The sequence below is a fragment of the Rhinopithecus bieti genome, unplaced genomic scaffold, assembly GCF_001698545.2.
Source record: "Rhinopithecus bieti isolate Rb0 unplaced genomic scaffold, ASM169854v2 scaffold_7967, whole genome shotgun sequence".
NCBI classification, from domain to species: Eukaryota; Metazoa; Chordata; class Mammalia; order Primates; family Cercopithecidae; genus Rhinopithecus; species Rhinopithecus bieti.
In genome coordinates this window covers 3,963,943-3,985,908 of record NW_016806112.1, presented here as the reverse complement: position 1 = coordinate 3,985,908, position 21,966 = coordinate 3,963,943, and the positions used below count along the sequence as shown (strand labels likewise).

The following is a 21,966-nucleotide window of genomic DNA, read 5'->3' as shown; positions in this document are numbered from 1 at the left end:
GTGCTCAGTACCCCATCTAAGAAATGGGGGTGCAGAGTGAACGGAACCTGATTGTGCAAGGCTGGCCTGAGCATGAAAAGTGATCGGGGGTAGGTAGAGGGATGCGTCTAATGGCAGCACCTCTGGCCTACTGTTGGGACAAAAGAGGTATTTTTTGCAACCAGGGCTTGCCTGGTTACTTCCAAATCATACCTCGTGCACCGGCTGCCATCACTACCTTGGGGGTCAGGGCTGCAGCCTAAGGGAGCCAGTGAATTGATACCTGCACACAAGGAGGCTTGGTAAGTGACATGAAAGTGCCTTGGAAATGTGTGTGTCTGGATCAAGTGTCTTGCCACTGACCCACCACACCAAAATCCCTCAAGGGTGGAGAGCACAAGATACCCAGAACAGAGGAAAGAGGCTGGAAACCTAAAACACAATTTGCAAATTACAGGTGGAGAAGGAACTTCTCACCACCTCTCTCGCTAAAACTCCCGTTCTTGATCCATTTCCGTGAACAATGAAAAGAAAAAGAATCTGACTTGCAAAAGCAGCAGAAATATTTTGGTTAGTCAAGAAATGTTCTGACCATCATGTTTCCCTAAGCAGGAAAACAGGGCAGATGGCAAAGCGCCTGTGCCTGCAGGCAGAGGCAGGGGCAGGGCTGGCCTGAGCAAGGCTCTTGTCTGGAACTCCACTGCCTGACAGACAAGAGCCTTCCTATGAAGCTGGAGACACAGGAAGTGATTTGCTGCCACATGAAAGGCCACGCCTGGCACTGCAGCCAGGGATGGGCTGCATTCTCTTTACCCAATGTCCATCTGTGCCAGGCTCCAGTTTGTCAGTTTCCCTTCCATGAACCCAGAAACTTCTCTAGAAAATGCAGCAAGTGCTCCTCCTTAGAGCTGAGACGTTCCACACCTACCATAAGAACCTGAGAGCCACTCCATGTCCATAAGAGAGGAGACCAGGCAGCAAAATCCTAGAGGCACTTCTGTATCAGAGGGAGCCCGACAAGTCTAAAGACAGCAGCCACCCAGGTGCAACTCTTCTGTATCCCTCACCTGATTCTCAGAGATTAGCAAAACACAACTTCACTGAGAGTAAGCAACACCCAGTTCCTGAAGTATACAGTGGCTTCCTGCCTCTCCAGGGCCTGCCAGGCTGCTCAGAGCACAACACATCTCCCTCCTGCCTTTCCCCACGCCTGGCCCGACTGCGCTGGGACAGCACCACAGGCTTCACCTCCTGACTCAGTCCTGGAGGGCCAGAAACAAGGCTGGGCCCTGTGGAAGGCTGGGCCCTGTGGAAGGGGGTCACGGTGCAGCGCTGCTAGCCCATAGCTGGTCCCGCCTCGCCACTATCATGGGACAGTGCTGTGTGGAACTGGCCACCACCTCCCAGCTCAGGCAGGGGGGCAAGTGCCTTGCCTTCTCCGAGCTGCATGTGATCCTCATCTCCCCCACAGGGCTGACGGGGCTTCACTGAATCAGCATCTGTGGAGGCACCTGTCTTAGGCCATCCTTCTCCAGCCTTACCCTCCCCTTCACAGTGGACACTGTGCTCCTGTCAATGCACAGCAGCGGTAGCTACTCCCAGCCTCTGTTCATGTCAAACTGGCAGCAGCTCACGTCCCTGGCAACTCCCCAATGCGCTGAATGGGAGCTCCCTTCAACATACCTAGAAACCCCTCTGAGAGGAAAGACCATGCTCAGCAGAAAGCGCCACAAACACCCGTGGGTTTGTTCCTCACCCCAACTACACTGGGCATTCCTCAATGCGACCACCATGTCTGATTCACCTCAATCCCCTACGCCTGGCATCAGGCCCTGCCCAGAGCAGTCAACCCCCAAGGGTAGTCGGTTTAACCTCCCTTAGTAGCTGGCAGCCTCTGGAGACAAGAGGTCAGCATCTCCTCTTCCCTGAGGCCTGCTGGCCACAGGCCCAGGGCATGTACAAAGGAAGCAATCTGCTCCATAGAGCACTGCCGCCATGTGACTGGATTCTGAAGCAAGGGGCAGCCCGTCCCCGCCTCTTTACCTTCATATTCTGAGGCCCCAAGCCAACCTTAGATTGGAGACAGAATGTTTCATTTATCCTGCCCTTGTACATGATCTTTAGGACAGCAGGAAAAGAAAAAGCCTGAAGAAGGAAGATTCTGTCGAGCTCTGTCATGTCAAAATAAAGGTGGGGCGCTCACTGACTACAAGCCAGTGGTCAGAACATCTGTCCAACTCTCTGGGCCTCTCTTCCCCACTCTAACACCAAAAGTACCTTGACCAAAAAGTCCAGACTAAACTGAAAGGTGTAACTTCAAACCACAGACATGGTCCTCCATAGCCAGTGACATTTCTAATAAGCATTTGTGATCACATTACCCTCCTGAGCACAACTGTCCAATGGCTCCCTACTGCCCAGAGAATCCAGTCCATGCTCCTGAGCCTGGCCCTCCTGGTCCTTTATGAGCGGACCCCATGAGCCTGTGTGACTATGCAGAAGTCCTCATTGTTCAACACAATCTCATCCGTCATCTGGTCCTGTTTCCCTTCCTGGAGAACTGCAGCCTCCTCCTCATCTGAGCCCGACTCCAGAGCTGCCCGCCTTCAGAGCTTTCCTGATTCCCCCTCAGCCCTTCTCTTTGAGACCCTACCACCCGGGACTTCTCTAAGCCCTGTTCTGTATGATGTCACTCAAAACCTAAGTTCCATATGGGCAGGAACTACACCATCCTATGCATTGAGCCAGTGCTCACACAGAGGAGATGCTCAGGAAGCCTTTGTGAAGAGGTGGATGGGTCCAGGCAGCAGATGGGAAGGAAGTTTCCAGTCAAGATTAAGCCAAAGGGTAAGTCATCTCTATAGTCTAAGGGGTTGGCAAAATACAGCCAACTTTGGCAAAATACTCCCTACTTTGCAGGGGTTGGCAAACTACGGCCCTGTGTATTTGTAAATGAAGCTTTATCAGAACACAGCCATGCTATCTATTTACGTACTGTCTCTGGCTGCTTTTGTGCTACAGTGGCAGGGCTGAGCAGCTGTAGCAGACACCACATGGTCCATAAAGCCTGAAATGCTCACTATCTGGCCCTTTACAGAAAAGATTTGTGGACACAGGTCTAAGGCGGTGCTTCCCATATTTTCACATTTCACCTCTTTAGAGGTGAGATTTGTGTAGCCTGCTGATTAACAGTGAAGGCTGCTTGCAGCTAAGAGACACCTGGCCCTGGAGCTCTGGCCACCCAAAGGCTGACTGGATCCATGTCCACAGCTGCCACCTGAGCTGCAGTCCCCAGCAGAGCTGTAGGAAACAGGTGCAGAAACTCACGCTGGCCTTCAGCTCTCCCTGTCCATTTCGAAGCAAGTGGCAGCACTGGGACAGACAGAAATCTGACACCAAAAACCAATCCTCTGGTCACAAGTTCATAGTCCTTTCCGTCCTTCAAGAACTTGGGAAAGAATATCCACACCTTCCCATGGGCTACAGACTGTGTTCCACAGATGCTGAATCCAACAACCTCCAACCCTTGCTTAGGTTAAAAATGAACAAAACTGAATTAACTTTTTGCCAAGCAAAAGGCCTCAGTATGAACGACCACCCGGTACCTGTGACTCCTGGCTGGAAAGCCCAGCCCAGCAGAAACTTGGAAAGGGTGAAGATGCTGATAGATCACAAGCCCCTCCCCACCCACTGCCAGTGGAGAGGCTGGAGTGCTCCAGCACAATGGAGTGTGGCCCACCAAAGCCCCATTTCCTAGCCCAGTGGAGATGGCCCTTGCTCCATTCGACCTCCTCTGTACCCTGTCAGTATCTTCCTCCACTCCCCTGCCTTCCCCCATCCTGGTCAGAGACACCATTGTTCTCTCTATTGCCCACTGAGCAGTGGTCCAGAAGTACTCCAGCAGGTCCCCCTCCCCTGGATGGGTGCTGTTGTTCCTTGGCCCAGGGCTGGGGGCCATCATCTTCCCATCCCTACCCAGTCCGGCAGAGGAGCCTGGCCTGTGAGATGTCATTCCTGCTTCTCCATCCCTCTGCTGCTGCACTCCATCAGCCTCCCTCATGCCTCACCTGGCCGATGGCAACAGCCTCTTGCTCATTAGTCCTCCCTCCTGACTCTGGTCCTTGGCTATCCAACTGTCCCAATCGACCCTCTGGAACTTACCATCATGGACGACGGTCATCAATGAAGGACACACCACCCAGGGCCGTTCAAGAAGTGACTGCAAACTGTGTGTCCCGCCTGCCACTTCACTCTTAACCATCTCAGGTCCAACGGCAAGGCCGTTCATGCTCTCCAAGTGGGCACACTCTCTCTGTGCATGCCAGGCCTGCCTCTGACTCCCCTCCTGGGGATCCCCTGTCTGTCTCAGTGGGAAGCCTATAGATCTTGGTAAATTACTCAGTAAGCACTTCTCTTCTGAGGCCTGGCTCCTCTGCTGCCCTCGGCGGAAGACCTGGGAAGGGGTCTGCCAGCCATCAGCCCAGGGCCGACAAGGAGGAGCCCTAGCCGGGAGGGGGAGACCCGCTGAAGCCTTTCTGCCTGCACAGAAGAGGATGACTCTCATTCTGTTCAAATCCCCTGAGCCTCTTTCTTCCCCTGCCTGTACTCTCCATCTGGGTCAATGATTTCACCTTCTACTCAGTTGTCTAAGCTGCAAATTCTGACATTTTCTCCAACTGCTCCTTCTGCCCCAACACAAAGCCTGGTAAGAAGCAGTAGGTGACAGTGAATGTTTTCTCTCAATAAATCTACGTGCCCAAGAAGGGAGACACAGTCTTGGCAGCATCACCAATCACATCAGAGTTCGTCCAAACTGACATTCCACAGAATTTCCTCTTTGCCATCCACACAACCAGCTTCTTGCTGGAACATGCCGATTACAGGGAGCTCATGTCGCACCTCAGCTGCTCTCTCAAGGCCGCGTCTGTCATCGCGGGAGGTGTATTTTAGCTCAAATTGCCCCACTGGCTTCCCATAATTGTCTTTTACGCTTTGGAACTACATACAATAAATAAATATAATCCCTTAAAAATACCTGGTGGGAGTGCCCACGTTCTCTCCAGTCTCCTCTTCACCAGCCTTAACCTGGTCCTTCCATCTCATTTCAAGGTGCTTTCAGCTTTCCTGAGTTCCCTCAGTTTCCTGAGACTTCTGAGAAGTCTCATGACAGAAGAATCCAAGGGGATCCCAACACCAGATTGCTCTGGAAAATGTGTTACTGTGACCGTGATCCCATGGGTTAGAGTACATGTTTGAAGGCCGAGCCAGGAACGGAGGATGTGGCCAAAAACCAAAATGTAGATGAGTCTGAACATAACATACTTCCAACAGTACATCCCCTGTCCTCCTTCCCACCCTTGAGGAGCTCTCCAAGTGGCCATTAACGAATTTGCACTTTATTATAGGGTTCAGTTACAGCATGAAATGATGATCTGTAGAAACTGACCCCAACTGTGTAGCTGGCAAAAAAAAAAAAAAACCCAGGCTGCCGGGCCCAGAGCTGACCATTTGGTCACCTTGTCCAGTAGCACACTAACAAAGGAACCAGAAACAGAATGAGCCAGGAAGTCTGGATTTTAGGGGCCTGAGGAAGGATCAGGGAGACGTGGGTTGGTTTTTGCTTGGTTTCAAGGCGCACAGGGGATAGCCCAGAAGCCTAGAGGAAAGGTGAGCAGAACACATCACAGAGAAGCCACTGCTGCCAAGTGGGCCTGGGAGACAGAACAGACGTTGGTCCGCACTAGCGACGCAAACCACCTGCTCAGAGCATAGCCTCAGACTGGGTGAGCGCTGCCAGTCACTGCACTATAATTTGGGGCAGGTCACCTTATCTAAGCATCCGTTTCCTCATCTGTAAAAGGAGAAAATTTCTAATTCCAGTTGTGGTGAAATTCAAAACTAATTCCTCAGAAAGGGCTGCTGTTAACTCTAAAAACAGTCTAAGAAATGTTATTCTTCTGGTGGTTAAAAACTAGTTAGGAGCCACAATGTTTTCCCACAGACGAGCAGGGTGGTTTGGAGAGATCTCTGGGCTCCGCTCTGGGAACGACAATCTATGCACTGCGCTTCTCCAAGGGCTACCAGTGCAGCAAGCCATGAGATGACAAGTAGGAAAGGGCTTCAGAGAGGACTGTGTTCTACGAATGCCAGGAGCTCATTCTCCCTGACACAGTCATGATCTTGAACACGACAACCTGGGTTTCAAAGGTTGTTCCCCTTTTCCCTGTTCCCCTCCAGGATTACAGCAGGGTGCACAGAAACATTGCCAAGTGCCAAGAAAGATGATGACTTGGGGTGGATGAGGAATACCTTTCCCTGAAAAGGATCCCGCAGCCATCCCTGCACCCACCCATGCCTAAGCAGAGACCCAGCTGTCATTCATTAGCCAAGGAGCTGGTAAAGTGGTTTACAGCAGCAGAAGAATCCGACACGTTCAACAGGGTGGTTCACAGGCAGCAATTTAGAGACCCCAAAGCCATCCCAAGCAGGGCTTACCATACACGGGTCCAACTTAGAGGAAAGACAGCAAACTCCAGGCTGGCAGTCTGCCCTGAGGCCTACTCAAGGAAGACTCCTGGCAATGACCACTGACCTCTGCAGTCTGTCACCACCCATCTCTGCTGAGTACTTGTCCAGGGACACCCCCCTTGCACTTATACCCCAGACCTGGGCTGCTGCCCCTCTGTGCTCCTCTTCCTTGTACCCAATGAGTCAAAGCCTCACCAGCCTGCCTTCAGAGTCTGGCTTCAATTGTTGAAGACATCCTCATGACCTATCTCAGGCCAGGCAGAGAACATGCACTCAGAAAATATAAGCTAAGTGAAAATACATACCTCAGATTTCACTGAAATTCAGAGAAAAACAAGCTTGAGATAAAAATGCTTCCTCTGTTGATACAGATGCAATGCAGCCGTTCAGTCTGTCCTTCCAGTATGTTAGATCGTTCTTCACAACCAATTTAAATGAAAAGAGCCCTATTTTAGGCCAGTTTATCTGATCTGGAGGCACCTCAAGTCAGAGGGCCTAGCTTCCAGGAGAGCCCGTCCTGTCAACCCCAGCCTTGTAATCCACAGCGGATGGAACAGAAAAAGCTTTAGAACAGAGCTAGGTTCCATTAATGGTTCTAGCACTTAACTCAGAGCATCAGTTTCTTTTGTAAACTAGGGATACTACTACTTCCAAGAAGGCAGTTGGAGAATCCAGAAAAATGTCCAAATGCCTGGCACACAAGATACAAATGGTGGCATCTCTCCTTCCCCTTCCCTTCCTACTTCTTCAATCTACTGCTGCCCCAAATGACCTAAACTGAGGGCTACTGTTCACCTCATTACTTGGGGCATTTAGCTGACACCTGAATGCAGAGAACTTTAGTCCAGTGTGAAACTGCCTGGGCAAATGGTGGCTATATTCACCCTGCCCACCAGCAGGATGGCACAGTTCATTTGCAGAAATGGCAAAGTTCTGCCAAGAGAGACCAAGACCCTCCTCAGAAGGAGTAATTAATTAGACTGTTAACGACTGATCAGTCAAGGCAAAAAAAGTCGTCCTCCCTCAATGCTGGCTGACCAGGGCAAAGACTCCACCAAACAGCCTCCCCTGGGGGGAATGCACTAACTTTTGCCAAGACATTAGCTAAACAAGTATTTCTTAGATTTAAGAAAAACCTCTTGACTACGAGGTAAATCTTATTTGCCTCCTTAAAGGTAACAGTCCTTGTCTATACACAGTTTTTATAAACTTGGAGCATCTGAGGGCTCCAGTCTATGTTTCCCACTTAGCTCACCTCTTACCAACAGCCAAGGATGCATCTGACCACCTTTCTGCAGAGGCCCCCGAAATCTTTGTAGACACACAAAGGAATGGAAGATAAGATGGTGTGCACCCTCTGTTTAATCCAAAAGCACCAATTTCATCATGTCCCCATTTTCCTTTTATCGAAAAGAAATTTCCCAACTGTGTCCAGATAGATGGATAAGTAAATGGATAGACAAAGAGAAAGATGAACAGATAGGCAGATAGGTTTTCTCTAAGACTAATAGGCAGAAGGGAGGCCTCATATGGTGATGAGTGCAGATTTTTTCCCCCAGAAATATCAAAGCAAAATAGAAGAGACAAGCTATGGGAGTGCTTTTCAGAGAAGCATCCTAGTCGACAGCCTTTTAAGCACACCAGTTTCCTCCTTTCCTTTCTGTGCCGTAAAGGAACTTGCTTTCTACCTACTAAACACAGGTAAGCCCTGAAGGTTAGATTCTGGAGGCAGCTATAACCAAATACGTTTTTTAAAAAGTATTAATGCACTGGTCGGACACTTGGACTCAGCAGGTAGATATTCTAAGATCAGCCCTTATGAAGTTCTAAGCACCCTTAAATACCAACCCCCCCCCCCAAAGAAAACAAGTATTTACAAACCCTTGGCAGCAGACTGGCTGGTAATTTAACTACTGTAACAGAGGCATGAGCAATTTCCTTAAGCTTGGATCTACAGCAACGCCACCACACTAGCTCTCACCAGGTCCTTGGGGTGTGTTTCTTTTCTAACACCCAGATACCAGAAGCCCTCTCCCAAAGCCTGGCAGTGAAGCCTATCAGCACCAATGAACCGACACAGCTCCACCCTGAGCAGGCCATGCACCTGCCTCTCCAACACCTATTGGCACAGCCTCGCCCCCCTCACATTCATCCTCACCTCGGCCAACCATGGTAACAACACTCAACATATTATTGAGTACGTACTATGCACCAGGTACTGTTCAAAACGTATTATGTGTATTAACTCATCTAATTCCTGAGCCCCATGGGAATGTTCTGGAAGGAGAGAAATTCTTTGGCCCAGATTCCCACATGGTTTCTAGTCTCTATTTCTAGCTGTGCTGTAAAGCTTACATAACCTAATTTGCATTATGGTACTATTTTTAAAAACCTCCGAAGATTGCTGCTTCAAAGCATCAATGGAATCTGTTAGTTCCTACCTAAAATGATAATGTGGGAAAGGATATCTATTCTTACAACCAACTCAACTGGAATTATTGACTGAAAACAGTCTTTCGGGAAGAGGCTATTAAGGAAGGAAGGGACTCATCCTTATATAAGTACCAGCTCTGTGCTCTGTGAATAAGGGCTAGAGCGAAACACATCAATAATGAAACCTACCTCAGCAGTAGTTTCTTGGCTCTGCTGTTGTTATCTATTTACCACCCGTCTCCTCTCCAGGACTCCTAATAACACTGAGGAATCTGTGTTCACTGGACAGCATGGCGTCAGACTGTACAGAGTATGAGTTTGAATACACAGAACCTTTCTCATTCAGAGATTCAGAGCTAGCCCCACCCTCTCTCAGGAGGCACTGGCATAAGATGAATGGGAATTAGGGGAAGACCATTTACAGAGCAGGTTGTTTTCAGCTTTAACTGCTCTTAATGACCCTGGTGTATAGGGCTCTGGATTGCTTGAAATCTAATTCCTGGGGTGGGGGCGGGGAAGGCAGGGGGGATCTCCTTAGTTCTTTCCCCTAACTCACTACTGAAGATTTTCCTCCAGTTATTAATGACATCTAGGAAACAGGGAAATTATGGTGAATGATTGATTATAAGGGTGAAACTTTCTCATTTGTCATTAAAAAAAATGTGCTCAGTGTTTAAATTAACCACTTTGTCCTTTGCTCTGCTATAAAAACTACCTGGAAAGGACTGGAGTATTTGTTATTCATTTCATTACATTCACTTATTGGACCGAGGTCCATGAACGTAAACCAGAGTAGGTTTCGGGCTCTCAAAACTGCCAGGGAAATATTTTAAACGAGTGAATTTCCAAGTGACACCTATTTTAGTGATGTCAGAGGGCCTACATTATTAAATAGTTTACAATTAAACTAATGACTGGGCTAATGTTCTTTTTTGCCACAGTTAACAAGGTATCTGGTTCCCAAAGCAAGATATTTGTAATAGGCCCAATTCCAACAACAAGGAGACTGTCAGAATTAAAATGCTTCCACTGGTCACAGCCTCTGTTCACTTGTACCCAGAAGAGGACCTGGCACCTAATAGGCAATGGGCTGTTTCAGCACGACTGGATCGCACTCAGTACTAGTTAGCTATACCTCGTACAACCTTTTATAGATGCCAAAGCCACATTAAATGTACATACAGATTCTGCGTGGAAAAAACAAGAGTTGTTCCAGCAACTTTAAAGTGAGTAATCAAAAGAAACTGCTACTTAGAAACAAATATGAAACATGAAATTCATTTTAATCTACATATATCAAATACAGCCTTAGCACAGAACATCTAACACAATTAAATGCATTTATGGGACACACCTAAATGAAGCAAATCTTTATTAAAATATCTGCCTAACCCTCACATCGTTACATGAACTCCATGATGGTTGAATAAGATGGGAAATAAATAATCTAGCTACCTAACTTGGAAAAGACAGATGGATTGCTTTAAGTCTATTCAGTCTCCGCAGACTCGATATTCACCACCCCGAGTCTTGCTGAAGTTGGTTCTGCAAATAATTAACTTAGCTCAGTCAATTGTACACTTTTCCATAGTTACCATCATATTTTGGTTTTGTTTTTTTTTTTTCATTTTCTATTGCTTTTTTTTTATGGCTTCTTGCTGTTGTTGTATTAGGGCATACAACACAGATCAGAGACTTTCATTTCTCGGAGAAGTTTCTCCCCTTGAGAAATTGGCACTTTGATCCTCAGCTTGTGTAACAGCTTACACACACACATCCCACCAGCACTGGTACCAACCTTGCTGCTCAGGAAATTCCACTGCTTTGGCCAAAAGAGTGCCCTGTCATTAAAATCTTCTTAGATGAACTGTTCCTATTACTGAATTCTCACATTTAAACAGGTATGTGTGTGTAATTTACATACATGTTATATCCTAAGTTTTTACACACATACACACTTAGTGTAAGTGAAATGTCTGTCTTGAATAAAAAGCAGTTACAAGGGTATTAAAACAAATGTTGAAAATAACTATTTTACATTTAGACCATACAATTTTTAAAGGTAATGTGATGACATATGACCTAAGAGATCAAATACATCATATATGATTGTCATATATGCATGTTGTGTTAATTATTTTTCTCTTTAATCAGAAAATAAAAGAGCTTACCTTTGTATACTGAGATCACAGCTTACAGTCACTATATCTCAGCCTATTTTATACAAGTGATATGGCTACGAAGGTCCGAGGAGAACGAGAATAAAGTGAGATAAACGTGCTGAAAACTGCTTAAAAGTATTAACCTGAAATACACAGAGGGTCCAACACCAGTTTTAAAAGTACATTAACGAGGTATTCCTAGCTCTTCAATTAATAACGGTGGCTGATTCATGATTTTCAAACATTCACCCAAAATTTAAAAAAAAAAAAAGAAAAAAAATGGTGAATACCAGCAAAATCTCTCAGAGGTTGGTTCCCCAGGCTAACAATTTGAGAGAGACTACAAACGACTTCAGAACTATGTAAACTCAGCTCCTTACTTCCCCACCCATGCACTTCATCTAGTCAGCATGAGGTATGTTGGAAATCTACTGGACCAATTACCTTGCACAAGAGATGGGGTACTCCTGCAACCTGAGGAAACACAAGCTGCAAGCCACATCCCTGGCTAGTCATGGGGCCAGTCCCCATGCAGAGGATATGGCTTCGAGGAGGACCCCTGTTTCTGAGAAATTATAACAACACTAACAGGAATGTAACTATTTATATGCTAAAAGTGTAAAACTGTGAAAACATAGCACAGCTCACACGCGAATTTTAAGCTCTACACTCATCTATAAACTCCCTGACAAGAAACTATGCTAAAAAGGGGTTAAGTACAGATATTGCTAGGTTTCCAAAGGAAAAGTTTTAAAACAGACACCGTGGCTTTGAACAGAGTATTGCTCTTCTTTAAAATGATCAGTCATTGCTTTCAAAAAGAAGGTGTCAGAGTGGTGTCTGAAAGCTGGATAGCCTCAGGGTGTCACATTGCTCTTAAGACCAAGACATAGAAATTGCCATTTCAAGCCAGACAACCTGATGGTTCTAGAAGTCAGAGAAGAAATCTTGAGGGCCCAAGTGAATAATAAATGGTGCGACGCTCAGAGGCTGGCAATAGGGGCTGTCAATGAAAAAACCACCTACAGTGGAGAAAAGAGCAGAGAAGCAAAACTTTATGTTAATTTCAGGCAATTTGGTGAAGCCAAGAGCTTCATTTATATTTCTCTGCTCTTTCAGCTGTAAGTGGAATTTTCATTACAAAATGGAAGGGTGGGAAGGGCAACAGGTGGGGAGGGGGGACGCTTAATTCATTACAGAATTTAAACAGTTGAACTTGCATGGTTACCACTTCTAACAAAGGACTGACAGCTCGATTATTTTAAGTAAAGCAGAGAAATGTAAAAGTTTGCAGCAACTGGGCAGGTTTACAACATGGTTAGTAACTTCCAACAAACAACAAAATTAAAAAAAGAAAAAAAAAAAGACTTGGTAGAAACCATTTGAAATGACTGCCATCATGTTGGAAAACAGCACAGCTCCCTTTTCACCATTACAGAGGGCGTGAGTTATGAAGCAGAGTCAGCTACTTCAAAAGAATTTTCTAACGAGAAATCTCTAGAGAGATTCCAACGTGGAATCCAAATTTGATGACCAATTTCAAATAACAATACAGCTGCAGCTGCCAATTAATAGTATTCCAAAGACAATGAGGACTACTGTAAAGATTTAATTAATAAAAACTGGACACTATCAGCCATGCTTTTTCTTCTCAGTGATGGCTCTGTTTCATCCATAGGTCAGCAAAATGCATCAATGAAACATGAAAACTCCCAGCTGAAATGGGCCCTCTTGTTTATGTCTAGCCACTAATGCACAGGATGAGAATGATAAGTTACAGCTATTTCCAGCAAGTGATGAGGTTTTATTAAAGTATCACCCACCACCAATAAAGACAAAAGACCAAGGAGAAGAAACAAACTAATCATTGTGTAATATATATCTGAGCAGTGACACTAACATTTGTTGTACATTGCCCGTTTCACCTTTATTTAGTGGCCCCAGAGAAATTTGGTACATAAATTTGCCATGTTTTGTGAAGCCCATTCTCATGGATGGGCCCTGTCAAGTTCCCAAAAGCAGAATTTAACAGGGAAAACGAAAGCTAATTCATACTAAAACAGACATTTTAAGACATGGTGCCTTATAAATATTGACAGGGGACCACACTGCTGTTCCTTCATGGGGGTGAGTACCTTAATGAAACCATTTACCTTCTAGTAACATCATTGGCTTTCCAAACAAGGTGAGAATGCAAGTGGAGGACTTATGTCTGCACCCTTTACAGAACAGCACAATGTTACTCACTGATCCATTTCCACCAGCATCATCAGGTGTCTTAAAAAGAAATGCTGACCCATGGCTGAAACCTGTCACTTTTCACAGCAGCACTCAACAAGAACTGGGACAATTGAAGAGCAAGTTTTTATGGGGACCCTGTTGCTGCTTTAGATTCTGATGTAATTGAAGAGGAAAGGAGACCCTTCAATGAATCCCAGCAAAATCGCTAATCTTCTATCTGCATGAAAAAAGCCAGGGAGTGAACACAATATCTTACAGAGTGAAGAAGGCCACAAGAACAAGAGAGGGTGATCGATTGATTAATTTATTATTTTTAAAAACTTGGAAATTCATAAACTAGGATAATCACATTCTCCTTCCCCATCTCTGGGTAGTGCCATCATTTTAATAAGCGATGCTCGAATAACAGAATGGAACCTTTATCATGGGGATGCCCTTGTACAACAGGAGGACAAAGGGCTTACAAAGTAAGTAGACTGGCTCAAACTAACAATCACCTTTGCTTTGTTTTAGCAGTTTGCTTACAAGTGAATGGGCTTCTAGGGCTAAGTTATTAGTTTTCAATTCCTTGTAATTTGATACCAAAACATATCAAAAATAATAAGCTAAAACAATATTCAAACCCATATTTTATTGGCTTTATTACACACTTCAATATTTACAAAGTTAAAGTTTAAATGAAAAGTCTCTATTGTATTAAAAAAAAATAACTACAGCCCAAATTAAAGTGCCCTGGGGCAAATACATATCAATCAACTAAGAATCAGTGACTGCATCAGGAACCAGGCAGTACTCTGTGTTACAACAAAGCAGTTTATTTGTGATCAGTGTTTGAGACTCTATACATCCTTCACAAATTTAATTTTACATAATCTGATACGTCTCTTAAAACTTAAACTTTGAACTGCTAGACTTTTATTTCCCTAGAACAGAAGGGCTGGTATAAGTTATTTTCCAGAAATGAGGTACCGTTTTCACAGAACTGGTTTTTTTTTTTTTTTTTCAAGTTTTAGAGAACTAAATTTGCATTTGTTAAAATCAAAAAGTAGGAAAGATGTTCTTTACAAATAATTTTGATCAAGTATGTGTTCAAAGAAAGCAGGATAAAAAGGCTTTTTCTCTAACATTCTGTATTGTACTGTATTGTTGTTCAATAGGAATTAGCTTCTGTCATTTGCTAAAAGAATGAGTAGTGGGGAACAGGATATGTTGGAAATTTCATAACGGGTAACAGAACCATTCTCTTGGGTAAACCTACAGAGAAAAGAAACGGAGAGGACTCCAAATAAGTTGTAATACTCCAATAAAAATTTCAGGTAAAAAAATATCTGACAGTAATTATCATTAACCTTTTCCAGATCAGTCAGCCAACATGTATACCATTTTGCAAGAGGCCCACAAATCGCTCACAGATCTATTTTGAAATTGCTCTTAATATTTTGATAAATAATATTTTCCACTCTCAAAATCAGGATGGCTACATCTAGGAAGCAATTTCATTGAGTGAGCTGCCATGAATTCTGAAAAATCAAAAGCAATGCTATTGAATGATGTTCTAAATTGACTGTAGAATTCCATATTGGTTCTCAATGTGGCATTATCACATATTCCAGGAGAAATGGGTTGTCAAGGTTCAAAGCATAGCTTTCCATGCAGACCTCAGCTCCAGCTGGAGCCATGGCCAGGCATTTATTTAACTTCTTAATGGCTATGGCCAATATTAGCATGGCAAATCTGGAAAGATTAATTGCTTTCTGAATTTGTAATTAATACGTTCTTGTGGCCTCACAAACTTCTGCATACTCAAGCATGATTTGAAATCTGCTCCTATCCCTATTCTACTGTTTAACCTACGGAGAAATCACAAAGCAGCAACAGCAGGTGTTCAAGAGCACCAGATGACCAAAGGGAGACCACCCCACATGCAACAGCTTCACAAAGGCCAAAGACATATTTACCTCACAGCCAAATAAAGCATCGTTTTAGTAGGTTTGCATCACAGTAACATTTAAAAACCAAATCTTTTATGTGAAAAATGGGGGCATCAAATTTCACCAGCTTTGGAAGTCAGTTATATGGCACATGGGAAAGAGGAGCTTCTGATGTGGGGGCTCAGAGGCCACAAGGTGAAAGTGTAATGTTAAAGGAGGAAAGGGAGGAACAAGAGAGAAAAAAAGACCGAGGAAAAACAGGAATGTAACTTAGAATCTAGATACAAAAGTATTTTCAAAGAAAAAATCAAGCTCTAGCAAACCTTTACTGAAGAATCTGAAACTTACTGTATGTCTAAAAGAAAGACACAGATTTAAATATCTGCCTCAAGCAGCAGATGCGCTGGCACTTATACAAGACATAGTACAGTGAGTCTAGTGAGCCAAAACGTATTTGGATAAACGGACCAGACCTAAATCACAGGGAGGATGAGGTGGTCAGGAGACCCAGAAGCCAGCTGAATAGTTAAAAGCAAATGGCCAAACCCAAAGGAACTAGAGAGTTTGAATTTAGAAGGAAATCTGGGTAAGCTTATTATTGCATTCATTAGTCTCCAATTCCTAGTTACCCAATATGGCTCAGTTCAAAATACAGGGAAGCCTTGACCACACCTGAGTGTGCCAGAAGATTTAAAGGATGTAGCTCCAGGCTCTGCACTTTGCCTAAAAGAAAATTTGCTCCGAATGTTTGACCCTCGTAGCTTCACATCTTTCCAGGATATAAACTATTTTAATGGTCAAACTGGTCAAACTATTCACTTTCTACTTATATCCAGTTACAAAATCAGATGAAGCTTCAGTTCAGCAGTTTTAGGAACACAATTTGCATCCAAACAAAAATGGCAAAGCAGATGCGTGAAGAGAAAAAGCACAATGCGAAAGTCTGAGGCTCATGGACAGGACTAACGCCGAGACTGGCGCAATATGGGAAGAGCCTTTCCCTTCTGTGTGCATGCACACCCAGCCTGGGGCATGCTGACACACACACTCTTGCACATACACTCTCTCATGCTCTCCTCTCTCAATGACAACACCCTGCAGATGGCTGATTCTATAACATGTAGCACCTGAGTAGAAGAAAATGTCTAAGAGCATATCACTGACTCCAAACCTATTGCCTCCATTGCCACATAAACCTCATTCAAAAGTTATCCAAAGGGCCACGGGGGTTCATTTATGCATTTGCTTTTATTTTTTTATTTTAGAGGGGAGGAGAGAAACACCTATGATACTCTAGCATATACTACAGACTTCCTGCAGTGAGCACTTAAGACTGCTGGTAAAACCCACTATCACTTCCTCTCTAGGGCCAATGATACCCATTTACTTCAACCCCAAAGCAAAGTTATGGAAAAGAATGAAGACTACAAATTTGAAGTAAGCAGTTCCTATTCTTGACTTAAGTTACCCACAATTCACACGGTTCCAAACCAGAAACTTAAGTGTGGCTTTATAACTGGTAGGCAGCCAAGCTAGCAACTGGGTATGGCCCTTCAGTAGCCTTTGAATGGAGTATCAGTTGGCTGTAAGAAGAACTACTTAAAATATTTAATTTCAATATGGTCAGAAACAGGCAATTAGAACAAGCAGTCCTTCAATCAGGCAAAGCAGAGAGAAGAGCAACTCCAACCAAACCAAGAACCACAAGGTTGTGGCATTTTCAAACAGAATTTAAGTTGGGTCACTAGAATGAATAAATCTGAGATCCTCCAATTAATTTACAAAAACCCTAGATAGAAACTGCGCTTTGGATTGCTGTGACAGTCGCTAAGAGGAGATATCAGTAAGACGGTGTACATACCATAGGCAGGGGCAGCTGTGCTGTAACCATATGGTGTTCCATAGCCTAGTGCAAAGAAGAAGGAGGCAGATCAGTCCAAGACCCAGGGCAATCATCACTGGCCCAATTCACAAGCACCACCTGCTCAGCACCCTAGGCCCGAAGGACTTCTTAAAGATGTTCGATGAATGAGAACCACTTGCCAGAATGGTCCCAGTCTAGCCACTCTCTGTGTGCCTGCTTAAGATGTGGGAACTCCTCACCATAGCCTACAAGGCTCTCCTAGATATGCCAGACTCTCCTACATCTCTTTCTCACTGCACTCCCTGACCCCACACTCTATTTTAACTATCAGTTCCTTGTCTGTGTTCCCCACTAGAGTAGCAGAGACCTGGCCAACCTTATCCATCGTTGCATCATCTGAACCTAGCAGAATGTATGATACATATAGTAGCCACTCACTAAATATACTTTGTTGAACAAAAGAATACTTAAAAGCACTCAAACTACCAATTTCTCAAAGTTGGCAAACAGAACTTTCCAAGTCTCTTCAGAAAGTAGTGAGAGAGCAGGCTGAGGTCTCAATGGTCATTAAAACGGGCATATGAGTCAGGCATGAGCCCAAGGGCAAAGGTCTATGACTTGCTGATATTTCCATTTCTGGCCCAAGTACAGGGTCTCTCTGTAAATGCTGGTGACTTTGACATCAGCCTCTGGTACCTATGAAAAAGGCCCACATTATTAAGTAAAAGCTAGTACAAAGAAGTTTTTATACCATATTCGTAGGGATTAGAAATATTATCTATATTAACAGAAGCTGCAATCTTTACTCTTTCAGTAAAAGAGCTTAGATATAGGTAATATATAAATAAAAATCAGGTGTGGTGGTTCATGCCTGTAATCCCAGCAATTTTGGAGGCTACGGCAGGAGGACTGCTTGAGCCCAGGAGTTAGAGACCAGCCTGGGCAATATAGTGAGACCCCATCTCTACAGAAAAACAAAAAATTAGCTGGGCATGGTGGTGCATGCCGTAGTCCTGGCTACTCAGGAGGCTGAGGTGAGAGGATCACTTGAGCCCAGGAGGTCGAGGCTGCAGTGAGCCATGATCACACCACTGCACTCCAGGCTGGGCAACAGAGAGAGAGATCATGTCTCAATAATAACAATAATAACAACTTATTATTCATTTATTAATGAAAAAAATTTATAAAGTAGAACAAGGGCACAAAATCACCATGGCACTTTCACACAGTACCCAAAACAAATGGCGCTTTTTCACATTACAACTCCTTTTTTTTGTAACCATTTCTGCTATTCAGAATGATTTCATTCTCTCCTCTGGATGACCAACTGCAACTCACCCTTGAGACCAGGATCAATTATCACCTCCTCTACGAAGTCTCCCAGGCTTGCTGTTCTCTTTTGCCCAACCCATGTTACACTTGCATCATACCGCATTGTGTTTATTCAATTATCTGGTCCTACCCCAGGCAGTCACTGGGGCAGAGGCTAGGTCTTCTTTGAATGCCCAGTTCTAAATCTCCTATTTGAGGCAGTGCATTTGAATGTATGCTGAAGAAGTAAACTGCTTTTAGGGACCAACTGAAACAGTTCTGAGGGATGAAAAATTTTTAGCTACAGTTATAAGTCATTTAACTCAGGCTGAGCGCTCACTAAATCATACTCAAGAGGACATATGTAGCTGAAATAAGCAGTAGGAAGAGGAGACAGATCAGAGGCCAAAAAAGAAATTAATGCTTTAAAAAGGGTGGCTATCAAATTTATTCCAGAAAGCAGAAGCTGTTTGGCTAAGGCTGCAGTTCTAAGGATTATACCAAAACCTCCTTAAGAAGAAATGAGACCGTAAATACTAACTAGGTCATTAATCAGGCCATTGGAGTCCTGATTCTGACTTCACCTTTTACTATCAAAGGCGTCTGTGAATGGCACCTGTTATTTAACCTCTCTGAGCTTCAGTGTTCTATGTATAGTAACTGAGTTGCCAGGGGAATTTAATTAAGTAATACATGTAAATATACTGACAGAAGTCCCTGCTGCGCAGAATATACTCTGCCAATGGCATATAACCTATTCATAATCTAAAGGGACCTAATCTGAATCTTCTCTAGGCCATAAAATAACTTCATTTTTAAAAGCTTTGGGAGACAGGCCTTTCAGGGAGGTCAATGCAATGACACAAGAGAGGAGTTACTATAGAGTAAAGCCTGGCAACCAGCAGCCATGAACAGTTCCTTTCATGATTACTGCCACTGGACCACAGCCATTTACCATTCTAGCAGACGGTAAATGGTCCGCAGCAACAAGAGACATGACCAGATTAAGCCCCAATAGAACACATCATCAAAGATGGTTCATCTCTATAACTTGCCCATTATTGTGAATGAAAGCCTTGCCCTTTCAATAATACATTGAATAAGGCTAAAATTATTAAATATCAGTAGAAATAGTGAGACACACAGAAGACTGTCTTAATTTTAGACACATAAACTATATCACACCATAAGAAATTCATAATCTTTTCCTTTTTCCCCCCAGTGCTCCAGCTAAAAGTCCTAGGAGTTGAGATATCCTTGAAATATCACTCTTCTTTCCATATATTCAATACATCAATTTTGCTTCCTTTATATTCCTCCCATCTGTTCTCTTCTTGTCTCCCCCTATCTTATTCCCTGCCTCCAGTAGCAATACTATCAATGTCTCTTGCCTGGGTTAGTAGTCTTCAGTAGCCTTTTTTTAACTGAGGCATAATAGATGTACATAGTTCCAGAGTTCATGTGATAATTTAATATACCCATGTAATTTATACAGATCAAATCAGTGAACTTAGGATACCCATCATCTCAAATATTTGTCCTTTATGCTAGAACCATTTGAATTCTTCTCTTCTAGCCAGTTTGAAATGTACAATACATTACTGTAAACTATATGCCTTCTAACTGATCTTGGCAATGCTCACACCTACCCCTACAACCTGTTCTTCACACTATAGAAAGACTAACCTTCACAAATAAAGTCTGATCTTGTTACTGTTCTCCTTAGAACTGAATCCATCAAGACTTAACACTGTGCTTTGGGTTCTAAGACCAAAATCCAAATAACGGCCTCCAGGTCTGGGACTGAGTCGTCCAGCTTCAATTCACATCATTCCCCAGTCTCTCCACTTCTGCCGCCCAGTGCTCTCCACATTCCACACATTTTGGACTTCTGCTTCTTCAATTGAGCCAAATTCCCCAACAACAGCAACACAGGGTCTCTGCACATGCCGTTGCTTCTGTGTGCAACACTCTCCCATCCCAGTCTTCTTTGAGTTAACTCCTATTCATTCTCCAAAGCTCAATTCAAATGTGTCCCTTCTTCTGGGAAGCCTCCAGGGACCCACTAAAATAGACCAGGTTCCTTCTGTTACATGCTGTAATAGCAGCATGTCCTTCTTTTTCATCGTACTCGTTTCAGTTTCTCGTTGTTATTACTTGATTAATCTATGTCTCACCCTTCAGACTATAAGCTGCATGAGAACAAAATCCATGTCTGCTGTGTGCCAAAGCAGGCACACTCCTTGAGCAGTTCACCTACTAGGATCAGCTTCTAGAAGAATCACTCCAAAGCCACATCATAAAATTTCCCAAATGGCCTAGTCTTATTCTTTCTTAGAGGAAAGCACAAAGTGAACCCTTAGGGATGCTACCTAAAAAACAATGACTGGATAAGAGCCAATCTTCATGATAATTTCATCTTGATCAATCTCTACAAGTGGTTTACTTGTCCAGTTAAAAGTACTATACTTTCAATATTGTGAAGAACTTGATTTTAACAAGACAGCTGGATAATCTATTATTAAAATGACATAAGAATTAGAAGGGAAGGCAGAGAGAGGACATTCTCCCAAATCTTCTTTAAGGTATGTGGTGGAATGGAAAGAATATGAACTTTGGAGACGCAAACACCTACATTCAAATCCTTGCTCTGCGGTTTAGTGGTTGCTTCACCCTGAGCTAGTTGCCTTATCTCTCTAAATCCCAGCTTCCCTTCCTTGGAAAATAATTTCTGCCTGATGAAACACTGACGAAGATTTAAAACAATTAAATTTAAGTAATTAAATTAAAAACAATTTAATAAGTAAAATTATTTACATGGAAATATCTAGTATATATAGTAAGCTCTGGATAAATGTTTCTTTTTTTTTCCTTTGTGTACTTCTTTAGTTTCTGATGGTTCCCAAACATTAAGTTTAACAAACACTAATAATGCCAGGCTTCACCCTAATTAAGTAACCTCTTAGTAGTTTTTCTCTCCTGTTATACCCAACCTGTCATCTATGTCCTCAATGAATGAATACACCCCGCTCAGACATCCACATTCTCAGTCTATGGAACATCCTTTAATTCCTTGTCAAAATACAGTCCCACAACCAAATGCAATATTGCTCATCTGTCATCTCCCTCCAGATAGCCTCTCCTCACTCAGCAGATTCCAGGAGAACACCTATGACATTATGTCAATTCTCTACTTTTAAATTTCTGTGTACATTCATGCCTGTGTTTATATTTCCACAAACCCTGTACAAGCTCAGAAAATGAAGGAGATGCTATTCTTTGAATTTTGGCCCAGTAAAGGGGGCCAATCTCTTGCAGTTGGTACTATACCTGGAGCTATGTAGCCAGGAGCAGCTGTTGCCCCAACAAAAGCTCCCCTTGTTAGAGTTCCTCTTCCTCTGCCCCGAACAGCTTGGACTGCTGCAGACACAGCTGTATTCACAACACCCTTTGCCTGTTAAAATAACACATTTTCATTACTGAAAGAAATAAGAACCATCTTATTTCTTCTATCATC

At 43.6% G+C, this 21,966-nt stretch overlaps 1 protein-coding gene across 4 annotated transcripts in view; it reads right to left on the bottom strand.

Moving 5' to 3' along the window:
- The window catches only part of STRBP (spermatid perinuclear RNA binding protein), a 101,677-nt gene that overhangs the window by 1,408 nt on the left and 78,303 nt on the right, over positions 1-21,966 (bottom strand). The window contains exons 16-19 of one of the 4 annotated variants that reach the window (XM_017874793.1): positions 21,780-21,903; positions 17,136-17,180; positions 11,112-11,245; positions 10,211-10,485 (exon numbers count right to left, since the gene is read on the bottom strand). In XM_017874793.1, the coding sequence (XP_017730282.1) occupies positions 11,241-11,245; positions 17,136-17,180; positions 21,780-21,903 (174 nt within the window). In that variant the 3' untranslated portion in view covers positions 10,211-10,485; positions 11,112-11,240. Of the gene's footprint in view, positions 1-10,210; positions 10,486-11,111; positions 14,598-17,135; positions 17,181-17,220; positions 17,835-21,779; positions 21,904-21,966 lie in introns of those variants that run through there. The other 3 variants (XM_017874792.1, XM_017874795.1, XM_017874796.1) reach the window with 3 other exon arrangements.